This window comes from Podarcis filfolensis (genome assembly GCF_964270895.1).
Source record: "Podarcis filfolensis genome assembly, chromosome: 3".
Classification (NCBI taxonomy): Eukaryota; Metazoa; Chordata; class Lepidosauria; order Squamata; family Lacertidae; genus Podarcis; species Podarcis filfolensis.
This window is the reverse complement of record NC_139606.1, coordinates 49970309-49994132: the sequence shown is the minus strand read 5'-3', so window position 1 is coordinate 49994132 and position 23824 is coordinate 49970309. Positions and strand designations below refer to the sequence as shown.

Here is a 23824-nt window from a genome sequence, read left to right as displayed (position 1 = left end):
CATCAGATGTCAAGGCAATAAACAACTCTATGACATTTAGAAGACATCTGAAGGCTGTTTAGGGAAGTTTTTAATGATTGTTGTTTTAATGTATTTTTAATCTTTTGTTGGAAGCCACCCAGAGTGGCTGGGGAAACCATTCTGTATAAATAATATAATAATAATAATAATAATAATAATAATAATAATAATAATAATAATAGAAACCCTTAATAAAATATTGTGGAATTCCTGTATATTCCAGCTGCATGTGTGTGTGGCGGTCAAAAATGGTATTACAGAGGGGGGAAAGCATTCTGCATATGCTCCTGGGCACTCCCGTGTCCTTTCCCACTTGCCATCAACCCCACAACAGGCTTCCCGCGTCAGGCAGCCCTCCCTCCCAGTGAGGCAGTCCTCCATAGGCAGCTGCTGGGCCTTCTGGCCAATCCCCGCTCCGCGTGCATCGACGGCGCCGTCCCAGTGGCAGCAGAAGGAGCCGCCACATGCCCGGGCAGGGGCCGCCCAAGAAGTCTCCCGGCAGCAGCAGCCGTAGAAGTTGTGTCAGGAAGCCTGCGCGCTGGGGGTCGCTCTTCTCCTCAGGCGCCGCCCGCAGCCCGTCTCGTGGCGGTTCCCTCGCTGCCTATTTTAGTCAAAGCCTCGGCTTGCCTCTCTCAGCGGCGGCAGCGCTGCCAGGCGCGCGGCGGGACGGGGCTGAGGAAGGGACGGGGGCGCGTCGCCGGCGTTGGCGGGCAAACTTGGTGGCAAGGTAAGGGGACGAGAGAGGGGGAAAGGACGCGCGGAGGGATTTTCCAGACGAGGGAAGGAAACGCGAGGCGGCTCTCTCTGCGCGTGTGTCTTCGGGGTTCACTGGCGCTTCTCGGCAGAGGCGAGGAGCCTGGCGCGCTGCTTCTTCGGTCCCCTCGGCGGGTGGGTCTCGCTTGCCAGCCCAGAGCTGTAATGTGGGAAAGGCGGCCGAGGCGCGAGGCTCCCGGGAAGCCCCACCCTCTGAACTTGGCTCGCCCGAGTTCGCGCGCTGCTCTGGGACCGAGTCCCCTGGGAGGGTTTGCGGTCGCCGCCTTGAGCGCCTCAGGCGTCGAGCTCCTGCGTCCGACCTGCGGGCGAGCGCACTTTGAGGACGCCGGCGCAGCTGCCCGCTCGGCCTTTTGCCCCGGAGCGGGAAGAGGCACTGATCGGCCCCTTCCGTCTGCCGCGGGGAGATAAGAGAGCAAGGCAGTCCAGGAGCGAAGGGAAAGGAAGTGTAAGCGCGGAGGGACGGTTTTGCCCAGCTTAGGGCAGGGGATAGCACGGAGCAGGCGTTACTTTGCATGTAATGCTATTTGATAATATTTTGAAGGGGGAACAATTAAGATTCATGGGTGCCACTTCTGAGTTCACCCGGCATCTTAAATGATCCCAATCCCTATTTCTAAAATGAGGAGTGCTGGACCACAGGCCTTCCTTGAAATGATAATTTGTGCCTGCTCAACAAGGCTGAAATGGGGAGTTGAACTATCAGGGTTTCCCAAACTTGGGTCTCCAGCAGTTTTTGGACTACAACTCCCATGCTCCCTAGCTAGCAGCACCAGTGGGTCAGGGATGGTGGGAACCGTAGTCCAAAAACTGCCGGAGACCCTAGTTTGGGAAACCTTGGATTAGAAGATCTCGGAGATCCCTTCCAAGTCTAGAACTATGGTTCTGTCGCACTAACCTGACAATTACAAATTAGTGCACACCAAAAATAGTCTTTGGGCATTCCCAAATCATAACACTAAAATTTCTGTGTACCTAGTCCAAGAGCCAAACCAGCCTTTTCGCACACACTTTTGTTACTAAGACGTTTTCCTGCCACAGTTTAGAGAGGGCTTGTTGTGTTAATTTGCAGCAGGAACCACAGCCTTGCGGCACTTTTCAAAACTAACATAAGCTTCAGTGGACTAGATTCAACAAAGGTCTAGTGCAGTAATACATTTGTTAGTTTTTTAAAGTGCTAGAAGACTTTTTGTGGATTTTATTCTTTTCTTGGCCTTCTTTGACAAAGCCAAGGAGGCTCACATTAAAACAAACAGATTGTGTTGTGTTTTTGTTGAGCCATGGCCTAGATAAGAGTCACTTGCAGCCATGGGCCTAGCCAGGATTTATGTTAGGCGGGTCAGAACTAAGCCATCTGCAACATGATGGGTCAATTAGTTAAATATTTTTATTTATTTACTTGATTTGGATGGCAGCTGTCCCCTGTCCCCCTCCTTGGCTACACCCATGCTTGCAGCCCAATCTTATGCCACTCTGAAGTACCATAAGTCCCACAGAGTCCAATAGGGACTTAGAAGGAAGGGCATGGTCTGAAGGCATATGACACGCAATCAGCTGTCTGCAGCGGAGTTCCTCAGTGTGAGATCACCTGGGAAACTCATGCACACACTTGCTTGAGCTCTATGATGGAAGAAAGTCAGAATATAAATGTAGCAAATAAATAATAAGAAGCATGGCCATGTTTTCATTTTGTAGGTTGGAAGCCAACCATGAGGTAGAAATACTTACTTAGTTACTGCATTCATATCCAATCCTTTTCTCAGAGGAGCACAAGATAGAATACATGGTTCACCCCCTCCTTAATCCCCACAGCAACCCTTTGAGGTAAGTTAGTGACTGACCCAAGATCACCCAGTGAGCTTCATGGCTGAGTAGAGATCTGAACCCTAGTCTCCTGGTCTTCACCACTACACAACAGTGGCTATAATTATTTGCCCCATTGATATAAGAAAGGACTTGGGATTTTCAATTCAACTCTTTGCAGATCCGGTTCAGTTTCGTACACGGTTTATTTACAGTGGGGATAGGGAATCTGTGACCATTCAGAATTTTGTTGCCTGCGAATCCCATCATTGGCCATGCTGGTTGGGGCTGATGGGAGTTAACCACAGATTCACCACTTCCTTCAGCAAGTGGGTACAAGTGGGTAACAAGAGACAGAATAGCATTAAATGTTGCAGGGACACTGGAAACACTTGCCCATTCTCCAGGGTATGCAGAGTCTGGTTGTGGTCTAGTGAGAGAAATGTACTCTTACATAAGAACAGAGGCATTCTTTGCATCATGAATGGGTGTTGGCAATGGAAAAGGTTCTTAAGTGTCAGTGAACATGGAAAGCCCTTGGGTAGGATGCTAGCCCATAATAATAATAAATTAAATTTGTATACCAACCTGCATAGAGGGATAAAACAAGTATTTGTTTTTCTCCAAAATGTATGAACAGCTCTGAAGATACGTAACATTGTAAAACTTGGCAGGAAAATGATACATTTGATGCACCAGTGCTTTTTACTTGTTTATTTTTTTCACTTGCCACAGTTTGCTTGCTTGTAGGTTAGAAAACAAAACAAAGCACACATTCAACAGGGGAGTCTTTATAATACTGAATTCAGATCCACTTGGTAATGCTGTAAAGATGTCTGTCACTAGAGAAACCTGGGGTGCCAGCATTCTTGCGATAATGTTGATGGGATGGCAGTTGACTTGCATATGGATTCCAGGAGAGGTGTATGATTTATTTGGTTTAATAGCAGAGAGGAAGCCAGCTCCTTGCAGAGGTTATCTGCAATAGCCAAAAAAAATATCATAAAGTTTGGGTTATTGCTTTATGATGTGACAGTGGTGCATATAACATCTCCAGTCCAGCTGGATTCTTTTCAGAAAAAAAAGCTTTATGAATGGGTGTCACTAGCACATCGAGCTGAGAGAGCACAGGGCAGGGCAAGTAGTTGCCTTTTGGCTCTGCATTTCACCTGCTCCTTCTTGGGAAGCTGGAGCAGCCAAGATTTGAACTCATCGCTCCACATTACTATCCATCCTACATTGCATCCTTTCAGTTGTAGGAAATAGGTTGTGTAAATAGCTACATTTCCAGTGGTACATAGATGTGCATTTCAAGCCACCCCTTAAGCCAAGATCTAAGTCATGGGTAGGCAAACTAAGGCCCGGGGGCCAGATCCGGCCCAATCGCCTTCTAAATCTGGCCCACGAACGGTCCTGGAATCAGCATGTTTTTACATGAATAGAATGTGTCCTTTTATTTAAAATGCATCTCTGGGTTATTTGTGGGGCATAGGAATTCATTCATTTCCCCCCTTCAAAATATAGTCCAGCCCCCCACAAGGTCTGAGGGACAGTGGACTGGCCCCCTGATGAACCCTGATCTAAGTTATAATACTTCTTAGAACCATGTTGAGTTTCTGTACCAAATTTCACTAATCCTACACTCCAACGCATTCTCTCTTATCCAGACACACTGTCAGTGCAATCCTATTCATGTTTATCCAGAGGTAAACCCCACTGAGTGGGACTTACTCTCAGATAATTGTTAAAACCTCAGAAGAAAAATCATGCAGTTCCTCTTGCTATCACATGTTCACAGATTAAATCAGATGTTTGTGTTTCAATTTTTTCTGATTAGGTTTTTTTCTTTTTGGTCAGGTTTAATGCAGCATAGCAAAACTGCAAACAAAAAACATTCAGGCTTATATTATTACAGTGTTTGTCTGCTTTTTAAAAAAAGCCTTTATCTCACATGGTGAAATCTAGTTATGGTGTTCTACTTGCAAACAAGACCTACCCTTTCTCTCCTCCACACTGCGGCCCCCATGCACCTCCAAAACCTGTTCCTGAGGTGGGGGAACCCTCTGAAGCAGATTGAGGCCTGAGGGCTGCAAAAGGAAGGGGGAGAAGGCAAGTCCCATCACATCCATTGATGATATTTATTTTAAAATAATATAAGAATGCCTTTACAAAACTGATAAAAGGAAAATCTCAAGTGACTTTGCATCACATACTTTTCTTTTTTTTTAAAAAAACCCACTTTTCTTCAATAACTCAAAAGTACTTGCTTTAGAATGAATGCCATATTTTCAACGCAAACTGGGTGATTCATCACCACCACCTTTATGGATCTTCCGAGGTCACAACTGTAAGCTTCTGAGACATTTCACTTTGTTAGATCCAAGGCTGTGTGGCAGTTGCTTAAGTTACTTTGTTTGGAAGCATGAAGGCTTTAAGAACAGGGCTCTGGGAGACTAATGGACACATTTTGGAAATACTTGCTTTTTGGAAAATCTACAAGTTAAGCATGGGAGTAGAGAGAGCAGACAGGCAGCCAGTCAGGTGGTGCTCATGTGCAAACCATAGAATCGTAGAATTGTAGAGTTGGAAGGGAACCCAAGGGTCATCTAGCGCAACCCCCTGCAATGCAGGAATCTCAACAAAAGCATCCATGACAGATGGCCATTCAACCTCTGCTAAAAACATTAAAAACCTCCAAGAAAGGAGAATCCTCTTGTGGGAGTCCATTCCACTTCTAAACAGTTCTTACTGTCAGAATTTTCTTCATTATATTTAGTTGGAATCTCCTTTCTTGTAACTTGAATCCATTGGTTCAGGTCCTAGCCTCTGAAGCAGGAAGAAAACCAAGCTTGCTCCATCCTTGTGACAGCCCTTCAGATATTTGAAGATGGCTATCATATCTCCTCTGAGTTTCCTCTTTACCACGCTAAACATACCAGCTCTCTCAAGGCTTGGTTTACAGACCCTTAATCATCTTGGTCCCCTTCTCTGCATGCCAAAGCACCATCAGTTCACAAAACCAACAACCTACTCTTTCTAGTCAGCAACAGAACTCACTGGAAGGTATTCAGCATTATCTCTCCCAATGAGGAACCCAATGAAGTTAATAGACATGACTAACTTTTGTTCATTTCTTCACTTCAGTGGGTTTACTCTGAGTAGGACTTAGCTGCATTCAACCTTGAGCAGTCACTGATAGCCACCAAACACAAATGTCATTAAGCAAGCCCTTTAAACTAACAGCTGTACAGAAGACTTGAGGAAACATCATTTTGCATATCTAGAGGATGATCGTAAGAGTATCTGACACATTCTACCAAATGATTCTGAAGACGTCCTGATCAGTTTTCAAAAGTGGACTATTTCTGGGGTTCCTACCTCCTGTTTCACAGTATTTTTTAAATCTCTTTAAAAACTACCAGCTTTTTCTGTGCAATTCACATGAATATTAAACCTATTAGTTATAACTAGCATGTATATGACAGAACACAGAACACTTTTCTGTTATTTAACTTCTACTTTCCCCTGTTTTGATTAAGGCTACAGCACTATGCAAACTTACCAAACAGCAACTGTCATTGAACTCAATGTATCTTATATCTGAATAGGCATGTGTAGGATTGAACTGTAAAACATTTACAACAAACTCATACTCTACAAAGTAAACCCATCACCCACAAATTAGAATAAGAAAAGCTCCTCGTCTCTAGTTTAGAAACAGAAAAGCTTCCTGAACTTAATTTGTTGGTAAGCAAATTGCCTGGAGGAACATCATGTGGTTATGCAACATACCAGCAAAGTTATACTGTATTGAATTTACAAGGTTCAATCACAGTTCATTAGCTGACAAGCAGCTTTTAATCTTTTAATGTGTGCCAGCATGTTAAAAAAACTAAACATTACATTTGAGACATAGAGTAGTTCCTGGCAAGTTGGGGGTTGGTTTTCTTTAAAATGTAATTAAATATATATTTGCACCTATGCCATTTGAGCCAGTTAAATAAACATGATTACTTATCCCAAAAGGGATTAAATTTTATAAAGGGCTGGATAAAGGTGTGGGATGCGGGTGGAGCTGTGGGTTAAACCACAGAGCCTAGGACTTGCTGATCAGAAGGTTGGCGGTTCGAATCCCTGTGATGGGGTGAGCTCCCGTTGCTCGGTCCCTGCTCCTGCCAACCTAGCAGTTTGAAAGCATGTCAAAGTGCAAGTAGATAAATAGGTACCGCTCCGGCAGGAAGGTAAACGGTGTTTCCATGTGCTGTCTGGTTCTCCAGAAGTGGCTTAGTCATCCTGGCCACATGACCCGGAAGCTGTACGCTGGCTCCCTCGGCCAATAAAGCGAGATGAGCACTGCAACCCCAGAGTCGGTCACAACTGGACCTAATGGTCAGGGGTCCCTTTACCTTTAGATAAAGGTGTAGAAAATACCTTGCCATAATAGAAATGGGGATTTTTTGTTTTTGTTTTAAAAAATAAACCAAGTTTCCAAGGAAAGTTCAAATCATGTAATAGGACAAAGAACAGAAACAAGAAGTGGTAGAAAAAATATAAGATTGGGAATAGGAAACAGAGGTTGTGAATAGGAAGCAGGTCTGTATTCTGTTAATGCTATTTATTCTATGATAAATGAAATAATGTGTGTACAATTGAATTAGAAAACACATAATGGAAAAAGGTAATGTGTAAGTGCACTTTCTCATAATTCACTGCCATAATATGACTATATGAACCTAATGGTGGTATCCAATAGTGTCTGTCGACTGATGGAAGGAAATGGTAACAGGGAGGCAATTTTCTGCAATTCTCTATCTCTCCCTGTAGCAAGCAAACAATTCATGGACAAACTGGATGTGGCTGTTACAATTCTAGAATTACGCTATTAAAATAATTTGGAATGGATTGCAGTGCTAAAATAAATTTCAAATATTTAAGGATTTAGTCCTAAACTTGTATATGCCTGGCCCATGAAAAAGATTGCTAGCATGTTGCTATTAATTAATTCATCCTGTAAGTTTAAGAAATGCTGATCATTTCTTACATACACAGAACATTTCATACACAGAACATTTTTCATCTTACTGTTTAATATGAAAGTATATTATTGTGACCTTACTACAGATATACAAAAATGGGGTTTTGTTCTAGTAATGTTAATTTGTGCTTGATGTAGAGTATATATGTGTCAGGGAACTGTCATCGGAAGAACCGGAGGTGCAAGGGCTCCCAGAGGTTGGGAGAGACTTATCAGCGGAGGAGGGAACCAGCAGGGGGAGAGAAAGAGCTCCAAGGGAAAGTGAGTCAGAAGGATGGCTCAGAGACAATTCCAGCGAGAACAGTGGGGAGGTTTCAGGACCTCCTATAGGGACACCCACTCCTCGCCGGAAACTGTCACGCGGAGAGTCCAGAAGGCGTGTTTCCGTTAAGGAGCTTTTATGCTGGAAGAAATTCCGTAAACGCCCACTGTCGGATTCTGCCAGTGACTGACGGAGCCATGCTGATGGAGCTCCGTTACCGACAGGGGTTTGTGGACTTAGCCAAACCCTGAGGGACTAGAAACTTTACGCACAAGCAGCTCATCATCCCATCACAATATGCATGCAACTTGCACTGGTATTCAACATCTATTTAATCTTGTGAATTGCCCTGTGATCTTCGGATGAAGGGCAGTATATAAATTTAATTAATAAATAAGCAATTTGTGTTTGGTAGACTAGAGCAGCACCACAACTTATCAAATATCAGAATATCTGTGTTGAGTTTGAGCAGTACTTTCAATAAATCTCATGAAAATCAATTGTGGGGGGGTTTTCTGCAGCAAGTACCTTGAGATCTGTTCTTCATCTGACTTCACTGTTTGATTTAAGTAAAGGAAAATGGCACAAGAATTATATAACCATATTTTTATTACATTTCAGAAGTCTTTTATTTTAAAAAAAACTGTGTCAGGCTGGCAATTAACACTAGGAAAACATCATAGCTGAAATGTTCCATTGAGGTATACAGGCGAGCTCTATATATGAAAAGGAACTTGTGTTAAAAGTTGCCATGCTTTCTGGATTTTGTGAGCTGTGCAGGCAGAAACATTTTTCTGTGTTTATAAAAATACTCCTGGTACAATTAATGGGTTGTTGCGCCAGAAAATTGTAATAATTGGATAAAGATTCTAGGAAGAAATGGCTGAAACATTTATGTTATCTCTTGTTGGACAAAAGTGATTCTAATTCAGTACTGGAGGAGACAGCTGTAAATTGTTAAACTCTACTGTTAGATGTAAACCATTTAAATTAGATTGCAGCAAATTACTGGATTGGGATTTGCTTGTGCAAGTGATAGTGCAAGCAATTCAGCAGAACACTTCTCTGTCTCTCCCCCCCCATCCTGTCTATTGATTAAAAAACTCTTCAAAGCATACAAGCCCCATCCAGAGAAGTTAATCTTTCTTCAATCCTTTTAAAAGTCAGTTGGAACTAGCATGTCTTGTGAATTTCAACCTGGTCTGAGTGCAACTCAATTTCTCTGGACAAGGACAGTGCTGTTTACCATCAGCAGTACGTTGATTTCTGTACTGTGCCACATTTGATTTCCCAGAGCATACTCTACTTATGCTGACAGGAGTTGTGTTTAGATTTTTTGTTCTGAATGAAGCAATAATAAATTCTTAGCTTGCAAATTCAACTCCCAAGAACTGGGCTCCCCTTTGTGTACATTATGTCAATTATGCAGTTGGCACATGCCTCAAAATAACAAATAGTCAACACAGACAAGACCACTAAATCCATATTTCTCGCAAGCTCTGAATAATTTGGCATTCTCTCTATATATTATGGGCTTCTGTTGATTAACTGCTAGATTATTTTGTACTCTGGGAAACTGCTTAATGTGTCCTGTTTTAATCTGTTCATGGATTTCATGAGTAACTTGAGAATCTTGGGTATTTCCTCAAAATAATGCAAGAGCATCCAAGGTTTTGCTAATCAGAATATGCATTCCTGGGGATGAAAACATGTTTCATACAGCTGCTTCTCAGAAAAATGAATATAAATATATAAAAACAAAAAATACAGTACAGAGAGAAACTATGGTACGGTAATTTATATGAGCTATGAAGCTCATCAGTGTTATGATCTGCAGTGATGCCCACCACTAGGGAGGAGTGATGCCCCCCCCAAAGGGAAGGTCAGTAGTTCCTTGTTGCCCGGGCAGGCAGGATGGCAAAGCTTGGCAAAGTCTGTCCCTTGGAGGAAGAAAGAAGATGCGGTTCAGGACCACAAATAGTGCTCCTGTAGCTGAGGCAAAACATTGAACTTGTTCTGGAGCAGCTAGTTAAGTTTTATAGTAATACTAGGTAGTCATTAACTAGAGACCCCAGCTCTGAGTGCTGCACCCTGGTGAGTTAAATGGCTGGTGTATTCTGCAGACATAGTTTCCTTTGAGGTCCTGAGGTACCTGGCTGTGGGGGATCTCTTCTCAGGGCTCTCTTGATCCCCTGAGGAGTCTGTGGACTATCTATCAGAGTCTGATGGCAGATGTGGCTCATCAGGATCCAAGGGCATGAAGTTGTGCCTGTGAATGCACATGGGAAAGCCCATGGTGTGGATCCATCTCCTTCTCAGAGCTGCAGTTACCAGAGGTCTCCACCTCTGAAGGGTCCTGGTCTGCGACTATGACTCAGCCACTCGCTGTCTCTCAGTCTAACCAACATGACAGGATCATTGTGACATTAAAATGAAGGCGCAGAGTGAGAATAATTTGCACCGCCTTCAGCTCCTCGGAAGAAAGGGAGGATCTAAACGTAATAAACAAAATAATGGATAAATCACATAGTAGGATGCATCTAAGCAGGTGTAATGAATGGAAGCTAGACTCTACCTACTTTTGCTTCTGGCCCCTCACCATTAGCATGTGGCCCTTAGAATGTGGCCCAGAAATAAATGTGACACTCGGGCTGAAAATTTTGCTTCATAATACCTGTTGCTGGAAACCACAGGAGGGGAGAGTGTTATTGTGCTCAAGTCCTGTTTGAGGGCTACCATAGTGAATACAAGATGCTGCAGGCTCTTACATTCCTAAAAAAATGTTCCCTGCTCCTGGTCCAGTTTGGCCTTCAAAATGCGGCTAAGTTTTAACCATTCTAAACTTTTGTGTAACGTGCATTGGATTAAGAGCATCAGGCAACACTTGTGCAGTGTTTTTCCACTTTGAATTCTGCTAGTGGTTTAGGTTCCCACCTTAACTATCATTCTTTGATTAGTACTTGGCTGTTTTGTGATAGGACCTCTGAGATGAATACACTGAATCTGCAAAAACTGTAATAAGGAGCCTGTAAAGTATGATGAAGGATGCAATTAAAACAGACTGTTCTGGAGGCATTAACCATTTATAATGCTCTTAAAAGCTCCTCTTAGGTTTGGTCCAGTTGCTTAAAATACCTTGGTGGTCAAAAGGGATATTTGCTGATGCAGTAAGGACAGGTTTAGGTCATCCCTCTTGAAATGCACAAAATGGTGGTGGTGGGAGAATCTGATCTCATAAGATTCTATTTTCATTAAACTGAGGCTCCATGATTTAGAGGCTGGGACTACCATCAGCCACAGCCAGCATGGTCAACATCTGGAGTATCTCAGGTTACCCACCCCTCTTCTAAAGGATGGCTAGGTACACTTTAGGTATCCTTTGTAACATATATTGACTGGTCTGAACAATTCTTTATCTCTTGAATTGTTGTATACTTCCTGTGGTGTTTCCCTTTCCATAATTATTTTGTGCATTGTATTTTGAAGCAGTTTATATTTTACTCCACATTATCAAGATGCCTCCGTGCCTTTATTCTTCTGCTCTACATCCAAACTATTTGCAACACAAGCTGAAGCAGAACTGAACTCTTTGTTACACAGAGACTCTGCTTGTGTGAACATAAGCCTAGCAACAGCTTGTTCAGATCGTGCTATGAATGGTCTCTTGAGAAGCCCATAAAAGAATTAAAACATATCACCTGAGAAATGTGATATTGATAATTTTCCATGCCCTGCTTGAGCTTCTGTTTGCATTCACCACAGCAATGGCACTTCTGAAGTGCTGAATCCTCTCAGCATTCAGAGAGCAAAGTGATTGAGTGTCTGAGGAAAAATAAGCTCCATTGATTCCCCATGGAAGATAATGATTGGATGATTGGTTTCTTTAACACAGAAAAGCACTGACATTTAAAACTGCTCTATTTTCGGGGGTTTTGATGGTAATTATTTCAAAGGCAAATTGTAATTTTTGCTTTCCTGCTGTGCCTGCAGCTTGATGTCATTTTGCACAGGTGAATTTTACTCTTAGAACTGAGTCAAAGCCAGTGGGGCTTTACACTTTCAACAGAACAAGAAGAAAAACCTCAGACATTCAGCAGCTGCTCCTGAAAACTATATTTTAAAAGTATAAGAAGACTGTTGAGGTGCATGTAAATTTACAACACTGTTTATATTAAAATTTAATTCATTTGCTATACCATCCTGATGTTCTTCCAAAACAGGCAGAGAGTCTTAGATATTGTTTTCAACTACCATCCTGGCAGACAATAGGGCCAGAAACCTGCTCGACTTCAACAGCTGACTTGTTTTCATAGAACCACAGAATTGTAGAGTTGGAAGGGACCACAAGGGCCATCAGGTCCAACCTCCCTGGGTTTCACCCAATGTGCTTTGCATGCCTTCAGACTTTTGGGGAGGGGATCCCTTTGGAAAACTCCACTCACTTTTTTTCACATGCCCTGTATATTAGAACTGCCATTATTTATTGGGTTGGATCCAGTCCTTGGTTCTGCTGATAGAGCAGGGTGGGGCAGAGGGAAGGCAACTTTTGCAATTCTCCCCCTCCTTAAAAAACAAAAAAGGTCATTGGGAGCTGCAGGGGGAGGTGGATATCTGCAAAAGTCACATCTACTCTTATTTGCTTATTCGCCTATTCACTTCCATGGGCAGAAAGAGCCCCTTGGTCCAAGGAAGATAAAGTCTGGATTCAAGCCATTGTGCTTCCTTTTAATATTTACTTAACCACCTCATCGCGGGTGGCACTGTGGGTTAAACCACAGAGCTTAGGACTTGCCGATCAGAAGGTCGGCGGTTCAAATCCCCATGACGGGGTGAGCTCCTGTTGCTCGGTCCCAGCTCCTGCCCACCTAGCAGTTCGAAAGCACGTCAAAGTGCAAGTAGATAAGTAGGTACCACTCCGGCGGGAAGGTAAACGGCATTTCTGTGTGCTGCTCTGGTTTGCCAGAAGCGGCTTAGTCATCCTGGCCACATGACCGGGAAGCTGTATGCCGGCTCCCTCGGCCAATAAAGTGAGATGAGCGCTGCAACCCCAGAGTCGGTCACGACTGAACCTAATGGTCAGGGGTCCCTTTACCTTTACCTCAGGCTGGGACAAATAAGAACAATTAAAGAATAGTATTGAAGGTTGTGTACAACACTGGGACCAAGTTATTGTTGTTACCATTAACTTAAGGATGACCTGTAAATGTTGCCCACTTTGGCAGTTTTTAGCTTGCTTTAAAAAACAAATAAATAAAATACTGCTACTTATGTTGTCAGATAAGAGAGAACCAGAGTGGAGCAGTGTTAGAATGTCATACCAGGACCTGGAAGACCAGGGTTCAGATCCCTACCCATCCATGAAGATTGCTGGGTGACCCTGGGCCAGTCACTGCTTCCCAGCTTAACCTACCCCACAGGGTGATTGTAAGGATTAACTAAGAAGGGGGAGAACCATGTTTGCCACCTTCAGTCAGCTTCCTATACTTTGGATTCTTCTGTTACTTGGGAACAAGCCTCATTGAACTTGCTGATCCTTTCTTCTCTGAGTAATCATGCACAGGATTCAACAGTGAAAATACTATACAAATGAATAATAATATTGTATTGAATAAAGGCCTGTACTGAGCCTTGGAAATACATAGTTTGAGCTAAGCAAACTTTTTTTGTGGCTTAATATCAAAACAGTTGCATAAATGCTCCTTTCTGTGTTTATACTTTCCCTTCCTCTTTATTCTTTCTCTTGGACAGATCAGTCACATCATGAGCCAAGCACACGAGGAAGTCTCAGGACACAACTTGGAACAGTATGGATGTCTAAGAAGACTGTTTCCCTAGCTGAGTAACTTTGCATCTCTTTAAGCTATAAAATGCATGGACATTATGGTGACCAGCTAACGAAGGCAAAGTTGGAGAAATGATGGGCTGTTATTCAGTCAGAACCTTATTTTTTTAACAGAGTTTTTGAAATCGCAGAGACAGACGATGACAATCAATACCGATCAGTTGGATGTTCCAGCCATGGAAGACAACTCAAGTTTTTGGGACAGTTTGATATATGCACACCCAATCTGTGTCAACTGGAAGTCGGAAGCAGAAGGATCAATCTATCATTTGGCCAGCATCTTGTTCGTTGTTGGCTACATGGGTGGAAGTGGCATTTTTGGCCTGCTCTACGTCTTCTTTTTGCTTGGACTAGGTTTTCTCTGCTCGTCTGTCTGGTCATGGCTGGATGTCTGTGCAGCTGACATTTTCTCTTGGAATTTTATACTGTTTGTGATATGCTTTGTACAGTTCATTTATGTGGCCTACCAAGTCCGGAGTGTTGCCTTTGACAAAGAATTCCAGGAGCTTTACCTTGCTATGTTCCGGCCCCTGGGGATTTCAATGACAATTTTTAGAAAGATCATCCTGTGCTGTGATGAAGAAGTAGTTACACTGGAGAAGGAGCACTGTTATGCCATGCAAGGCAAAACACCAATTGATAAGCTCTCCTTGCTTCTGTCAGGAAGGTTTGTATCATTCTTACACCCTGCTTGTAAATTTAGAAATATAACAATAATCAAGAATGCTGTATTTTATTTTTTTCCCCTTTTGTTCCTGTTTAAACTGAATGCAGTAGGCTCAGCATTTCTGACACTTTAAACTTGAGTGCAAAAACATTTCTACTACCAAAGATGCCACAGCTTAAGGAGGGGAAGAAGGGTGTGTTTTAATTATCACTTGTAGTCTACAAATCTATGCAAGTGCCAAAAAACATTAACTCTGCAGCTTCTGGTAAGACTTAGCTTCCCTGGAAGAATAGCTTTCATAATTATTCTTTCTTTCTTTTTTCTATAAAAAGCACCTATATAAATAAAAAATGTAAAGAGAAATGACTGCTTGGAAGTGTGAATTGAGTTTTAGAAAATAGGATTACCAGGCAGTGTGTGTTTCTCTTTCCCCTCTTCATAGCAGATTCCCTTTTTACATTGCTCTGCCTCCCTCCTTGCCCTCAGCCATGCTTTCTGCTATGTAATGTAAAGTCTAAAAATTAACTTGGATATTTCTGAACACTAAATTCAGTAACCTTGTTCACCACTATGTATTCTCTAAAACCATTCTGCTTTACGAGTGTGCAAGGTAATGGAGGAGAGCACTGCTGCCTATGTGACCAGTTTCATCTCTTTGAAGATCTGGGAATTGAGGCATCTTTTTTTAAAAAAATTAATCCTTAAATTGGTGTGTGAGTTGTGCCTAATGTGCCACCAATCTAGGGGAAGCTCCATCTGTCACATTGTAGATAGAAAATATGGCACATTTTCTGGTCCCTGTGTGTCAGCAGGGATCTGCTGCCTGTACGTGGGAGCCCTTCTGAAACTGGCAAATGCCAATCAAGGCCACCATTTTGTTTCCAGCAGTGGTCAGCCAAGTACCTTTGGAAATTCATAAGCAGTGCTTGAAGGCGAGTCCTCTCCTGTTTGCTCATAGGCATTCTGACTCTGAATACTGGTTTCATTTATATGTTGGCCAATAGCAATGGATTGACCTACCTTCCATAATGTTGAATAATCCTTTTAAAAAAGGTTTTCTAAGCAAGCATGGTGCCACCACATCTTGATGGTAACAACATCCATCAGTTAACACCCAATGCATGAAATATATGTCCCCTCTTTGCTGCCTCCATATATAGTCGGTATCCATGCTCAGATACATATTTGGATGTGCATTCGATTCCTGATCCAGTAACTGATCTGTGAACACATCTCTTAGTTGGATCAGAGTGCGAAAACACATAATGGTTCACTTTTGTGCAGTTTTGGAAAACTTCACCAAAGGAAGGGGGATCTCAGTTATAAAATGATAAATGATAAAATGATAAAAAGGCTGGGTTAGTCCTGAAGACACATTATTCCACAATGCAGCTCCCTTAACCCTCTGGCGCTGTAGCTTATGAGTCAGGCTTATCTTTTGGGATGGATGACTCTGTTTTATACATTTTTGTGTTCTGAAAAACTCAGTGCAAAGGAGATTCAGGAACTCTTTAAGAAGACATGAATTGGAATTATTTTTTGTTCCTTGCATGTGCAAATGGTATTATTAATATATTGTCACTTGCTGCTTATAACATTTGAAAGATGAACATTTAATGTATGAAATTTATTATGCAACTTCCCAACATAATTTGGCATAAAAATGGAAAACTTTGAACTGTGTGAGATAACGTTTAATATCTGCTCTCTTTGATATCCTGCAGTATGTCTGGTATGCACCCAAAATGAAAATGAAGCTCTTTTGATTGTTATGAAATCTGTGGAAACTAAATTTTATCCATACCCAGCCGTTGCTTTTTTTAAAGAACTAATCTAATTCCTTTTCTCTGTGCTAACAATATTAATACACTGCTCTGTTTTGTTAGGATCAGAGTGACAGTGGATGGGGAATTTCTGCATTATATTTTCCCCCTCCAGTTTCTGGATTCGCCTGAATGGGATTCACTAAGACCCACAGAAGAAGGCATTTTTCAGGTAGGGGGATTTTGCAGATATGATGGATAATCTAACATCCTCTCTTTCGCAGAATCCAAGATGCAGAGACTCCAGCAACTGCTCAGCCAAAATTAAAGCTTGCTTGGGGACAAAGGTCCTTTCTAATGATGTAGAGCATTCAAACTGGAGTAAACATTTGAGGATGTTATGGATTTAGATCTTTTTTATTTCCTTCTTCCATCCAGCAGCAGTGAAATCACAGGTGCTTACAGGCAGAAACACTCAACATGAGAATTTCTGTAAATACTCGTATCTGGGATAGCTTGTAATGCCAACCAGTGAGGTTTCCCTGATATTGAGGCTCGCTCTACACAGGTGCTACAAATTCAAAGAGCCAAGCATTCTGTTACTAACATAGTGAGGCCTTTTAAAAAAATGATGATGGAAGTAAAAAGATTTCCAGATCCAGAGAGAACATTTTGAAAGCTTTCCTCTTGCTCCTCATTCCACTGTATAAGCCCATTTCTTAAGCTGATATAAATGGAAACAGATCTATTGATTTGCCATTTGTACAGAACACATGCTCCTCCTCCTGTCTGTACATGCACAGCATTCTTTAAACCAATGGTTTTCAACCAGTGTGCCGTGGCACCCTGCGGTGCCTTGGATGATGGTCAGGGGTGCTGCGGGCAACACTGTCCCTCTTTCTTTCCCTCCCTCCTCTGATGCCCCTCTTGCATCTCTGCCTCCCAGAGACTTGCACAGCTGTTTGTTGCAGCAGCCCTGGCTACAAGCTCCCCAGGTGAATGGTGCCTCTGGGGCTGGCCAGGAGGTACTTTCCAGGCCCCTGTGGGGCAGTGGGAGGAAGCACCTTTCTTTGGGGCAAGGGGGACAGCTCAGAGATCAGCGGTGGCAGCAGCCTAGAGGACTCCCAAGGAGAGGGAGAGGAGGCTGAGGGAACACTCCACAAGGGAGGGGGTTTGTAAAAGGGTGAGAGGCGGCTAGCTCTGCAAGCAAGGGGTGACTTAATTGGGTTCCTGAGCCCCACAGGGGTGCCACAGAAAGAATTTAGTCAAGGGAGACGTGAACTCAAAAAGGTTGAAAACTTCTGCTTCAAACTGTAATAATGGATCCTCTCCACAGTATAAAATGTTACAGAGTAGGGTGGAGAGTGTATGCCCTGAATTTGTCTCTCAAAAGATGTCCCCACTTGCTGCCCCCATATATAGTCGGTATCCACGCTCAGATACATATTTGGATGTGCATTCAGTTCCTGATCCAATAACTGATCTGGGAACACATCTCTTCGTTGCATCAGAATGAGAAAACACATAATGGTCCACTTTCCTTCACCAAAGGAAGGAGGATCTCAGTTATAAAGGCATCAGTGCACGGATATAATTTAAACTTTCTGTGTTCTCTCTCTCTCCCCTTCCCTCTCCCTCTCCCAATGTTTCTTTCAGGTAACCCTCACAGCAGAAACAGACTGTCGATACGTGGCCTGGAGGAGGAAAAAAATGTATTTACTCTTTGCTAAACACCGATTCATCTCACGGATATTTTCGATTCTAATTGGGAATGACATTGCCGATAAGCTCTATGCTCTGAATGACAGAGTGAACCTGGGGAAAGGATTCCGATGTGACATCCGCTTACCAAACTTCTATCATGTGTCCATTCCAGAGGCACCCAAAATGCAACCTGTAAACCAGATTCAGCAGAGTTCAAGACAACATTAACCAATATTGTAAAATGTGACTGTGTTTCAGCATGATGCATTTTGCCTTCATTGCACCTGGAATGAACTGTAGCAGTTTCATAAAAAAACAAATGGAAGATTCTCATTAAGGCAACTTTAAAATAAAAGCGATTTTTTTCCAGCGGAAAGGAAGAGAAAAAACTAGCTCAGCTCCTTTCACCGTGTCTAAGCTAGCAAGCTGCCCATTTTGACTGATCGTGCGTTATGATTAGTTTCTGTTTACTCCTTCTGCTCATCTTACTATGTTGCGGGGGATGGGGGCGCAGATATAAATTATTATGGGATAAAGCTTTGTTGTAATTGTGGTGCCTTGGATATTGTGGCCTCAAAAATGACATTTGCACAGAGCTCTTCATGTTTATTGAGGCCTCCTTGTCATCATGAATTATGCAAGCAGTTTTATCTTAGAGAACAGCAACATGCAGACCATCTCTAAAAAGTAATCTTGACTCACTTGTTACTTGGTAATTACAATGCATAAATTTGGTCTCATTGTGCAGTGCCTTTCAGAAGATGACACATGAAACAGGAAACTGCACAGCCTGTAAAACCTGAAAGAAGGCTAACAATAATTTCTTTCTTGGATACATTCATGAAGTGATGACTTGAGATTTCTCTCAGGATATTGCAGAGAGGCTATACATGAAAACAAAAGGCACTAATGTAATTACTTTGAGTACAAAGTATGTGCCAGTCACTTTAATTGCTGCAACATATGTAGCAGGGAAAGAATATTCAGGTATTTTAATTGAAAGTAGAGCAGCAGGTACCCTAGCTGTGGAGAGAGAGCAGTTTTCTAAGAATGGTAGTAGTATGATAAATGCAACATTCCCCATGGTATATACATTCATTTCTGTTGACCCACTATTGCCTCTAGTCAAATGGGTTTTGCAGGTTTTTAAGCACTGCAAAAACCTGCTGAACCTGTGAACTGAAATAGCAACATTGCTCTGTGGGCAATTACTACCATGCTACCACAAGCTCTTAGAGAGAGAGAAATACCATCAGCTTCCATGTCTATAAAGAAGATACAAAAGCAAGCCATCAGATCATATAGCAGATTTGTGAATATTCATATAAAACATGTGATGCAGGGAGACATGGTTTAGATTATAACTCCTCATCCCTACAACAGCTTTGTTTGTTATTTCCATTTGACAGAAATATCAGATTGTGATTTTCCCCAAGGTTTGAATCCAGATCCAAGCACCGCTAATGTCATTATCATATGGTACATTATAAATACTGAATGTTATCATATCAAGGGTAACTACCCCAGTTCCATGGTTATGTCATCAGGTGTGGCCACTTTGGTTAAATGGTGATAGTAAGATGGCTTGAATGCCTGTTGCCCATATGTAACGCTTTATACATCAGAGTGTTGAATGAAACAGCAAAACACTTCTGCTTGTATGCCAGAAGAGAGTCCTGCTCACCTATCTTTATGCAGGAAATCAGTGACCTAATATGGATAGTTATACCAACGCAGCAAGTGAGATTTCTGATGCAGCTGATGGTGGTGGTTTTAGTGCCTACTGATGGAAAAAATTGGTGGAGATGGGCATACTTTTCAAGGGACAGAAGATGCACTTAACTAACTAAGCCCAAATGGAAAGGCATATGATGAGCTCTTTTGAGTGCACCTAGAAGATTTGGGAGTCTAGTGGAATGTTTTACTTTGAACAGTATGCCTTCTTCCCATGCAATTTTAATTGTTTATGAAATGGTCCTCAGTTCGAAAACTTGGTGGTTGACATGGGGAATGGGGCTACTGCTTGAGAAACTGAAGTCCCAAGCCCTCTTTGTCGTGCCAAACTAGTTTGCTGCTTGTTCATTAGAACCTGGTTTACATTTATTTTTTTATAAAGATGCCACATTTTATTTTTACCATTTTATATAAAAGATCAAGGAGGAAGACAACTCCACAATATTTTATACTATAAACTTTATAGTAATGAAAAGAGAAACAATCGCATAAACATTAAGTATGTGTGAAATGACTTGATCTTATTAATGTTATGGAGCTGGATGATCTATTGTGTATGTTACTGCTCAGTTCATCCTGTAGTTACTTTTCTTTTAAGGAGGAAAAGGTGTAAAGGCTTTTCTACTTACATGTCTGATACACCAAAAAGAATGACTAGTTTTTGTGGAGCAATACTGAAGAGTCTATAATGAGAAATGCCATAATTTCTTTAACCCTGTCAGAAAGCTGGAGACTGTTTGGTGAAGGTCTGCCCCTGTAAACATTTTGAGCCAAGGCTCTTTGGAAATGAAAAAAGTGCACCATCCTGGATCTGCCTGGCACCTGGCTGTTATATGCAATTTAAATTGTTTAGTTCGTTCATGATTATTGGTTGTATCCAGTGTTAATCTCACTGAGAGATTGGTTGTATCCAGTGTTATTCCCACTAAGAGTCTACCCATTGAAATTAGTGTACATGGCTGAATTAGGTTCATTAATTTCAACGCATCTACTATGACTATATCTTAGTAGGATACAACACTCTTTTTACATTCCAACCTGTACCTTCAAGCCATATTTTTGAAAGCACTGCTGTGCCAGATCTGGATTGTCTTATTTTGTCCACACTCTTGCTTCTTGTTAGGAACTGAATTTTCTTATTAATTCAAATCAAACCCAATATACTGGACTAGGAGTAATCCAAATGGAATCACTTCCAGTGGTATAATATACCTGGTGAGATCCAGATTTGCACTCAGCACAGTCCCACTTGTGCCAGAGAAAGGAGATAGAGGAGTTATTTTATGGGAGAGTTGGTGAAGGAAGTGTTGAGGATGGTGGGGTTTGGTAAATATCTACCACTACTTCTGGTGGGAAACATCTGCCAGATCTCAGGGTCTTCTGTGACTGTCTTCAGATTCCTTGACAGATGGGACAATCTTTGGTTTGTAGTATTACGGATTTTGTTGCATTTTTTTGTTCATACTCAGGGGAAGTCAGAAATAGGCAAAGGTAATTTTATATATGTTATCAGCTTTAAATAAAATGTTCCGGTGTTTGACTTTTCTGTACTGAACTTGTTTGACCAAGATTGTAAAAATACATATTTTACAGATGTTGGGATATAATGTTCAGTGAGAATACCTTATTTTCTTAACAGTCCAGAATAGTTTTACATCATGTACTTTATATAATATGTGGCGGTGGAAAGTTTCAGAAGTAGTTTCGCAGTAACTTTATATTTCAGACCTTTAATATAAGGCAGGTCTGTTCTGCACCTATGCTATTGCCTGCACAAAATAAGTCAGATTATTTAGAACATCACTTTGAAATTTTAAGATAATAGCCATCGTGGTTGTGGTAGAGCATTTAAATCTGAAGACTAGCTATTGATTAAACTTGGTGTTTTCATTTGAACTTAGTGTGAGGACTTTGTTGACTGGGCAGTTGGGTGGTCAACAAAATAAATGTCTGGCCCACATATGCAGAAGCATCTTCCCTACATGAACTGTGTGGACAGATGATTCTTCTGTAATTCCTAATGCACAGGAACATAGGAAGCTGCCTTATTCCAAGTCAGGCCATTGGTCCATCTAGTTCAGTATTGTCTACACTGACTGGCAGCAGCTCTCCAGGGTTTCAGGTACGTGACACTTCCAACCCTACTACCTAGAAGTTTCAGGGATTGAAGCTGGGAACTTCTGCATATGTTTTGCCACCTCCCTGTGGCCCTTTCCAACATGCTGCAGCAGCTGGGTTTGTCAGTACAGTGGTACCTCGGGTTACATATGCTTCAGGTTACAGACGGTTCAGGTTACACACTCCACTAAGCCAGAAATAGTGCTTCAGGTTAAGAACTTTGCTTCAGGATGAGAACAGAAATTGTGCTCCGGCGGCAGCAGGAGGCCCCATTAGCTAAAGTGGTGCTTCAGGTTAAGAACAGTTTCAGGTTAAGTACAGACCTCCGGAACGAATTAAGTACTTAACCTGTGTTACCACTGTATTGGGTTTGTCCAAGAGACATCAGTAAATTTATCCGCAACCACTTCCATGAGGAAGTAGACGAAGATTCTCTCTTATACATTCACTATTATATATGATGTGAAATAATGTATTTTCATCTTTTGGTAGAAGACGAGATGAACAGCAAGATGCTCAGAAACGTTAGAAGAAAAATGAGCAATTGCTATAAATATTTTAATAGCTATGAAGACATAATACTTTCAAATGGTTGTTCCTTGGCTTTGAATTAATGAGATACATTGATCCTTTCTCTAGATGTATTTTTGATGCATAGCATGAATAACTATTTATTGTACACTGCTTTCCCTGGTGTAGATTTACAATTTCAATAGTTTCATGCCTGCCATTGCCTTTACAGACACTCCCGATTATTTAGAGAGTAGGGGAAAATGGAAACACCTCCCACATTTATGGGAATTACAAAATATTATTTATTATTACAGTTTAATCTAAAACATGTATACCCATTTCCTTCCTCCAAAGCATTTAAATCAGATTATTATTTTATTAGCATGTATTTAGATAGATGAGAATTGATTGAAAGTGAGAAGAGGCAATCGAGTACGTACATTGTAAGAAATGGGAAGAAGAGTAAGAAAAAATCTAGATACAATTATAGGGGGAATGAGAGAGAGGGAGCGTGGAAGCAGTGGCGTAGCATGGGGGTGCAGGGGGGGGCCGGCGGCACCGGGCGCAACATCGGGGGGGGGCGCTCGCACTCGAATGCTAAAATCCACGGGTTAGGGGGCGCAAATTACTTGCCTTGCCCCGGGTGCTGACAACCCACGCTACGCCACTGGGTGGAAGAGAAAGACATAAGGCTAGACACATGTGAACAATCAAGGAAAGGCCCTTGCAAACATCACTGGGGAGAGGGCAAAACTCTGCAAGGTTGTCTGGAACACCCCCTCTTCTTGCTCAAACTGGGCAAGAGGGAGATGTTCTGGAGAGGTTCAGTGTTGGCTGCCCTCCACTGCAAGGTGGAGGGACACTAGCACCAAAGTACAGCTGCTCTGGTGATGTCTGAAGTGGTGGGGAAGACAGGATGCTGCCTCTTGCATTTCTGCCGCCTGAAGTGGCTGCTTCACCCCGTCTCACCTGCAGGCCAGCTCTGCTGCCTAACTACTTCATCATATTTCACAGGGACATAGTAAACCATGTCAGACCATGTCCATGGGCATAGCCAGGGAGGTGCGGTGGGGGCAGCTGCTCCCCCAGTCAAGTAAATAAATAGAAATGCTTAACTGACCAATTGTGTGGCAGATAACTTGGTTCTGCACCTCCCCTAATAAATCCTGGCTACTCCCAGGGGCCCATCTACCTCAGTGTGGCCTGCACTCATTGGCAGTGGCTAGTCTTGGTTTCAGGACAGGTGTGTCTCCTAGCCTTACCTGCAGGTGCTAGGGATGGAATCTGGGACCTTTTGGAGCTACAGCCTTTCCACTTTCCTCATCGCATCCAAATCCTGCTCCCTTATCTGGGAATTGGGAGTAGGACATCTAGTCTGAGAATACGGATACCTGGTAAATGTGGGACTCATCTCGTTCTTTAATTCGTAGCTCCTCCCTCACCTGAGAAATTAGCAGGCTATTTTACACCTGTCGTGCTACTCGGGTGGCCATCGGTTCCAGAACCAAAGCACAGCAGCCTAGTACCCTCTGCAATAGAAGCATTAATTAAACCTTGTTTGATTTGATTGGTCTTTTGGGGAGGAGGAGGA

General features: G+C 42.3%; 1 protein-coding gene across 2 annotated transcripts; it reads left to right on the top strand.

Moving 5' to 3' along the window:
• Positions 1-452: 452 nt before the first annotated feature.
• POPDC3 (popeye domain cAMP effector 3) lies at positions 453-21498 on the top strand. Of its 2 annotated transcripts, none has more exons than XM_083608432.1 (4): positions 453-748; positions 13641-14401; positions 16288-16396; positions 17821-21498. In XM_083608432.1, the coding sequence occupies exons 2-4, from the start codon at positions 13875-13877 to the stop codon at positions 18094-18096; spliced, it is 912 nt and encodes a 303-aa protein (XP_083464558.1). In that variant the 5' UTR covers positions 453-748; positions 13641-13874; the 3' UTR covers positions 18097-21498. The 2 variants fall into 2 exon arrangements, with proteins under 2 accessions (XP_083464558.1, XP_083464559.1); XM_083608433.1 differs by lacking the exon at positions 453-748 and adding an exon at positions 858-1240.
• The last annotated feature ends 2326 nt before the right edge of the window (positions 21499-23824 follow it).

Excerpts from the sequence above, each read along its gene's own strand:
- POPDC3 (XM_083608432.1), top strand. The coding sequence starts at position 13,875 with ATGACAATCAATACCGATCAGTTGGATGTTCCAGCCATGGAAGACAAC. Across the intron at positions 14,402-16,287 it reads TCCTTGCTTCTGTCAGGAAG|GATCAGAGTGACAGTGGATG; the intron begins GTTTGTATCATT and ends CTGTTTTGTTAG. Across the intron at positions 16,397-17,820 it reads CAGAAGAAGGCATTTTTCAG|GTAACCCTCACAGCAGAAAC; the intron begins GTAGGGGGATTT and ends TGTTTCTTTCAG.